Source organism: Osmerus eperlanus, unplaced genomic scaffold, assembly GCF_963692335.1.
Source record: "Osmerus eperlanus unplaced genomic scaffold, fOsmEpe2.1 SCAFFOLD_286, whole genome shotgun sequence".
NCBI classification, from domain to species: domain Eukaryota; kingdom Metazoa; phylum Chordata; class Actinopteri; order Osmeriformes; family Osmeridae; genus Osmerus; species Osmerus eperlanus.
The window spans coordinates 21590-28355 of NW_026911262.1; the positions used below are offsets into that span (position 1 = coordinate 21590).

At 45.9% G+C, this 6766-nt stretch overlaps 1 protein-coding gene across 3 annotated transcripts; it reads left to right on the top strand.

Moving 5' to 3' along the window:
- The first annotated feature begins 142 nt into the window (after positions 1–142).
- copz2 (COPI coat complex subunit zeta 2) lies at positions 143–6384 on the top strand. Of its 3 annotated transcripts, XM_062455333.1 has the most exons (10): positions 143–246; positions 1665–1733; positions 1890–1974; positions 2634–2725; positions 2886–2941; positions 3453–3530; positions 3731–3782; positions 4741–4779; positions 5268–5300; positions 5834–6384. In XM_062455333.1, exons 1-10 carry the CDS (start codon positions 190–192, stop codon positions 5879–5881), a joined length of 609 nt encoding a protein of 202 aa, XP_062311317.1. In that variant the 5' UTR covers positions 143–189; the 3' UTR covers positions 5882–6384. The 3 variants fall into 3 exon arrangements, with proteins under 3 accessions (XP_062311317.1, XP_062311319.1, XP_062311318.1); XM_062455335.1 differs by lacking the exon at positions 5268–5300; XM_062455334.1 differs by lacking the exons at positions 4741–4779; positions 5268–5300; positions 5834–6384 and adding an exon at positions 4012–4695.
- Positions 6385–6766: the final 382 nt, after the last annotated feature.

The following is a 6766-nucleotide window of genomic DNA, read 5'->3' on the forward strand; positions in this document are numbered from 1 at the left end:
ATTATTTATGCTTGAGCATGCACACACTGTACATTGTTTTGTACGTCCACAGTTTCAACAGCTGTACAGTTGTCTAGCCAAGCACAGGAATCTGAACACACAATGACAAACTCTTATTTTGAAAAGACAACTGCGCGATTATCGTTGTTGCGCCTCTCTGCTGGCGTAGACACGCTGCAGCCGACTAGAATGACAGCTCAAACCTGTCCACGTCAACACCAAAGAACCATGGATTCCACGTCTCTGGTAAGCCTTTGGCTCTGCTCTTTACACATTTACAAACCAACAACAGGTTGCAAATGCATCAAATAGGCCTACATTTGTGAACCTAGGGAATGATGTGTGTCGATTGTCTGTGTAAAATAAACCTTGGGATTAATGACATATGGTAAACGTGGATCCGATGGCTGTATTAAGATGGCAATTTAGAAATAATATAGAGTATTGTGAACGAGTCGGATCTATCGTAAATGCACGACTATTGGGCAGCGAGAGTGAATGAGAGTTGACTGTTTGGACTACGTTGCAAGCGTCAACATGATCGGCACTTTTATCCATGGTCGTAGCAGTCACACAGATAACTCCCTATCTACTGTCAGTATCAGAGAGACACTGGGGTTGAAAACCTAATGTATACAGCACAGGTTAACTCGGACAAGTAGCCTACATCGTAAACTACAAATGGCTAGAGCTGTGACCGGTATTTATATGTAACAATCTAGTAGTATGTTCACAGCGTGACTGCATAGATAGTCTCTTGTACATTTTGGGTGCCACGTCCTCTTATTTGGTTTCACCCGGGGGTGCGTTGCGCACCATTTTACGCTTTCTTAAAACTTGATTCCACAGGTGGGTCTTTCTATAGGTGCGCTTGAAGATCTATTTGTTTGTGACACATTAAAACTATGCCACTGTAGCATACTAAAATGAATGAACGTTTAAGCTATGACGTATTTAATGTGCTTTAACTTTGATTTTAACTCTATCTCACAGCCTGCGTGCCAGGTGACCACAGACTAACTTTTTTTGCAGGTCCACGACCACGACAGAGGTTATTTTTTTATCTAGATATACGTAACTTAGGGGGGGGGATATCTATTTGCCCAAACAGGCTGATGCGTTGCACGGTGAAAATTGGCAGCATTATCAGAAGTAGGCGGAGTGATCTCAGCTGTGCTCTGCCAGCAGGCCTATGGCAGTCTTTTCCACCTGGGGGCGGATGGAAAAGCCCCGCTGTGAGAAAACGGTGGGCAGCTTTGAAAAGCAAAGGCTACTCCTATCGATGCCACAACCCTGAAACGCAATTAGCCCCAAATCACACAAGCATAAACTCCAGAAGCCCTCCAATTACCCTGCAGATTGATTCATTGATTGATCTGAGAGAAAGGTAAACCGTACGTTGTAGGTCAGTGGACTATTTAAGAACCGGGCCGAAGTTCTGTGATACACTTCGGCTCTGAGTTTGTGGTAGTCAGTGCATAACAGAACTTTGGTCCGGTCCTTCTTAGACACCAAGGTGATGCAGACGATGAACTTCACCTCCAAGAACCAACATTTGTCGAATCAATTGTTTAAACGTGTGTTGAATTTTGTAATTATTCATTGTTGTCAGTCCTCATAAGTTATGAGTCATAACATCGTTGCAATGCTTGTTTGTCCTTCAGGAGCCTTCGTTGTACACGGTGAAAGCTGTCTTCATCCTAGACAACGATGGAAACAGACTCTTATCAAAGGTTAGGAGAACATCTTTATCTTCTGAGCAGCAGCCAATCCAAAACTTAGATTTATGTGAATAATTATTTTATTTTTTAAACATTTTAGGTTGAAATATGACAGTTATATATTTGTAGCCAACTAAACCGAGCGTTTATACTGTTTGTGTGTTTTAGTACTATGACAAAGAGCTGTACCCTTCCATAAAGGAGCAGAAGAACTTTGAGAAGAACGTTTTCAACAAGACGCACAAAGCCGACAGTAAGTTTCGTGTCTCAACGTGAACTTTCAATTGTGTACGATAAGTTCATAACAAGCTCCTTAACAAGCTTAGCGTCTCGTGGAACGGGACCCCCTGACGATTTTACTCAGTCACAAACGCTATGCCCGAGGACTGGGACGAATAAACCGCGAGATAAATAACCGATGCCAGCCTCGATGGGTTCAAGTCTCCTTTGACTTCAGTCGAAGGTAAGACGGATCTCTCCGTTCCCACGAGAAGGCTGGGATGTGAATCATTCCAGGCCACAGCTTGTAGTTCACACACCTCTTGTGTGTCCGCTACCATAGAAAAGTCTGCCACAGAGTCAACCCAAGCTCTCGCCTGGGGCTTCGCACTCATTGGTCGTTTGTCAGAGACAGAAGAAAGGGTATTGGTTCCTGCGGGTTCCCCGGGCCTCCCTTGAGCTCGTGTTACGAGGAACAAAAGGGGAGGGAACCTGGGAACCATATTCAGTCATATGACACCTCGGGCCCACCTGCCTCAAGTGGAGCTGGTTTCTGCTTTAGAAGTCAAGCAGGCCGGCTAATGGCCGCCCACGTCCACCATAGCTCTGGGGTTCGAGTCGAGATCGAAGTCAATTCATGCCTCTCTCTCTCTCTCTCCTTCTGTTTCCCTCCGTCCCTCGCCCCCTCGCCAGACGAGATAGCGCTGTTGGAGGGCATGACCATCGTGTACAAGAGCAGCATCGACCTGTTCTTCTACGTGGTGGGCAGCGTGCAGGAGAACGAGGTGAGCAGGGCCGCGCGGACGTGGCCGGCGCTTCAGGGCTTCCCATTCCACGCGCCGTTTTCCCCCTCGTCATTTGTCGTTTCTCCTCTGCGACTTCCGGGGTCCAACCTGGGCCCGTCTGGAGCGCACGTCGGTTACTATCTCTCTGTCCTCTCCACAGCTCATGCTAATGGCTGTGCTGAACTGCCTGTTTGAGTCACTCAGTCATATCTTGAGGTAAGTTGACAGTTTTTTTTTTTTTTTTTGGTAAGTAAAAAAAAGACGTATGTAGATAATGTAGCACCTTTCACGAGAACTAGGCACAAGCTCAGATTCAGTCATAATCTTCTCAGGCCCGAGAATATTCCCATCTCCGTTTTGAAGCTCTGGTAAGCGCTAGCGTACCGCATTGTAGGTAGATGATTACGGGGTCCTGGGTTATTATGGGATGTGTGAGAGTGACACACCCAGAGGAGGACGACAACATTGACAGGGGCTGGTTGCCATGGAGACCATTGCGGTAGCGTTGCAGTGAGAGAGAGTGAATGGATCTTTGATAAAATGATCCCCCCCTTCCCTTCACACACCCTGTTCCTGGTTTCTGTTGGTGCTTGTTCCTTTCTTGTACCGTAACTCAAACTGACGCTTCCTATGTTCAACAACAGAGCGGTGATGCCAGGACTAGACCTAACAATTACACCAGGATACAATGTGATTTGAGGTGACTCATCACGGTTCTCCCACTTAGGAAAAACGTGGAGAGAAGGTGTCTGCTTGACAACATGGAAGGAGTCTTCTTGGTGGTGGATGAGATTATAGATGGAGGGTAAGACAACTGAGAGCTCTCCTGATCAACACAGCACATCTCAATCAATCAAGCAATCCCCCTATTGTCATTGCACAACTGTGCAACAACATGAATTGTCTTGGTGGTACACACATACATGGAAACATACAACAGATGAGACTAAAGGGCATACAAATATGTTTGTGTTCTCTGAGTGACTCTTGTCGTTCTGGTTCCAGGGTCATCCTGGAGAGTGACCCCCAGCAGGTTCTCCAGAAGGTCAACTACAGGGTGAGGGGGCACTTTTGAACGTTTCCTCTCAAAGCGATCTCTCAGATAATCACCCGTCAGTGGGTGCGTCACGGAGGGATGGGCATGAGGCAGCGCGCGAGACGTCACACAGCTTGTCCCATCTCTCCACACTGCCAGCATCCCTCCTCATCCTCTCCCGGCTCACATGCCTTTCTCCCCCCCCCCCCCCTCCCTGGCCACGCCCTCTCTCGTCTCCTCCACCTATCAGATTGTCTCAGAGCAAAACGACAGCTTCGCCCTCATTGATTACATCACGGGTCACATTGATGGGCAGATGGAGAGAAACCAGCTCTTGTAGCCACTCAGGGAGAGAGAGAGAGGGTGAGCATAAGGGAGAGAGAGAGAGAGAGAGAGAGAGAGAGAGAGTGTGTGAGAGACAGAGAGAGAGAGGGTGAGAGAGAGAGTGTGTGAGAGACAGAGAGAGAGAGGGTGAGAGAGATTGAGAGAGAGATTGAGATCGAGTCAAGAATGCACCCAGCTCAGGTAACTGCATGGTGAGAAGAAGCATGCAATGTTGTCACCTCTAGATAACTGCTGGCTGTGTGGGCAGAGTTGATATTTAATATTTGAGCGAGGGAGGGGCCCCCCTCCTGCCCCCCTGTGTCCCCGTCATGGCTGCCCCTCTGCTTCCTGTTCCTGTGGCTGTGCTTTGTCTGTCTGTGTGTGTGTGAGAACTGTGAAACCCCCTCCTCAGGTATGTAAGAGGCCACCCCCGTCAAAGAAGAGCTAGCTTTTCTTTGGCGTAGTTGGTAGTGGTCGCGCTTGGCAAGTCCGAGGCCGAGCGTTCGAATCCCGTGAGTCCCGTGAGACCCCCTGGTTGTCACTGGTGGGGGACAACTTGTTTACTGTTTGCTTGTTGTGTGTGTGTGTGTGTGTGTGTGTTACTGTAACTTCCTGGCACTTCTTTCTGTAACATTTGTATTTGACTTCATTTCAGGTGGATGATAACCCACTGTCAGAGCAGAGTGTGGCTCAGGTGAGACACACACACACACTGTCTCACACACACTCACTCTCACACACACTCACTCTCACACACACTAAGGATTCACATACGTTCTCAAACTAATCGTGACTTGCATCCTGTTTGGTTCTATCTCCTGCCGCTTATCGACGCTCAGAAACCGCATCTTAGTTTCCCTTCACTGACGTGTGTTTGCTGTAGCCTGCATGTCTTTAAGGGCAAAACCCCGACTCGCCTCTGGTGACGGGCGTGGGCAAAGATCACACAGCCACACCTTCCCTTGCACCAAACCTGCACCGGAATGCCTCCTATCCTCTTTTCCCTCACACCTGCTCTGTAGACGATCTGAATGGCTGGAGCTTAATGCGTCAAGTTGCTAATCAAGATGGTTGACATCCGGAGACAGTTCTCTGTGTGGCAGCGTCTTGCTTCTCTGACTAACCCTAACCTCTGCACTCTGACCCTCTGCACTCTGACCCTCTGAACTCTGACCCTGGCAGCACATAACGGAGAAGCTAGCCATGACCTCCACTGTAAGTCTCTGACTCACCCCCGACTCGCCTCTCAGATAATCACTGATTCAACCCAGGAACCGCACATTTGACACGCTTGTTATTATAAGTGGAACTTCGAGATAGCGACGGATACTCGTGTGACTCGCAGGATGGGTGCGAGGGTTTCCATCGCAGACAGAACGATTTCTGACTGTAGTTACATTCACATCAGTTACACCTATATTAAAGGATTTGGAAGGGATTTAGGCTACCATAATATTCATAGGTTAAGAGGTCTTGTAATTTAGGATTTAGGGTGTGTGCTGTGATCCTGTGGTTTAGCGCCACCTGGTGTCTGTAAGGATTAACACTGACGTTTTAAACTTGTTAAAATGTGAGTTGACACTGACACCTAGTGGCGGTAGTGCAGTTTGGTTTTTGTGTGATGGCATGTTCTCCACAAATAGTGGCATTTACGTAGTTTGGAAGTGGCTGACCATTTAAGAATGGTCTGGAAGATATGTATGGTAAACCTAATGAAACTGAATTGATATTCCTGCTCTTTCTTTCAGGTTTTGCAGTCAGCAAAGGAACAAATCAAATGGTCAATACTGAAATGACACCCACCAGAGGACGAATATTAAAGCCAAAGTACCCTGCTAAGAATAAGGGATATGGAGATCGTTGTGCAAAAATGCTTCATTTATATTAATAAACCAGGAGACATTATGTACATGTTTGCTATGAAGGATATTTGCATTTGTACTATTTGAACCAATAATCTCCTTAATTTATGTTAGATTAAAATATATGTTTTGCTTTCTATCCAGATATTTGGTATTTTGGAACACTGAAGATGTATATAAAAAAAACTTCACATAATATGATGACATATAACATTATGTTGTCTGTTTTAGATGTATGTGCCATTTTATCATAGCAGTACCTTTGCTTCAGTTACTGAGTAGCCTACCACTGACCTGGTTTTTGTTTTTTAGTTTAATTGGCTTATTCTATTCTAAATGTGTTGAGTTATACCTCCATGAGGATACGCGCTTATACAAACTGCACTAGTGAATGCATATATTTATAAATGTACGAAAATAAACGATTTTTAATGTTTCACACGAGTCAAATGCAAGAATATCTCATTTTGTGTTTTCGTTTGAATTAAATGCGCCCTTTTTGTCTAAATTTACGTTCTGAAATTTTAGACTAATAAACGACAGGTTTTCTTACGAAACCAGTATGTGATTATCCGGGCCGTAGTTTTCAGATCCATTACTGCGAAACAATTCGATGGCTCCCTTTCTACATTGGCTTATCGTTGAACGGATTTTGACCAATCAGGACCGACTATAAATGAACGTTTTGCATGATAGTGCAAATATGAATATTGATGAGTAACGGGGGTGTGGTGTGCTGCTGGATTGGATACAGGAAAACCACGTCATTATCCCCGCCTTCCTACATAGAGCCAATAGGGTCTTCCAGTTCTGAAAAGG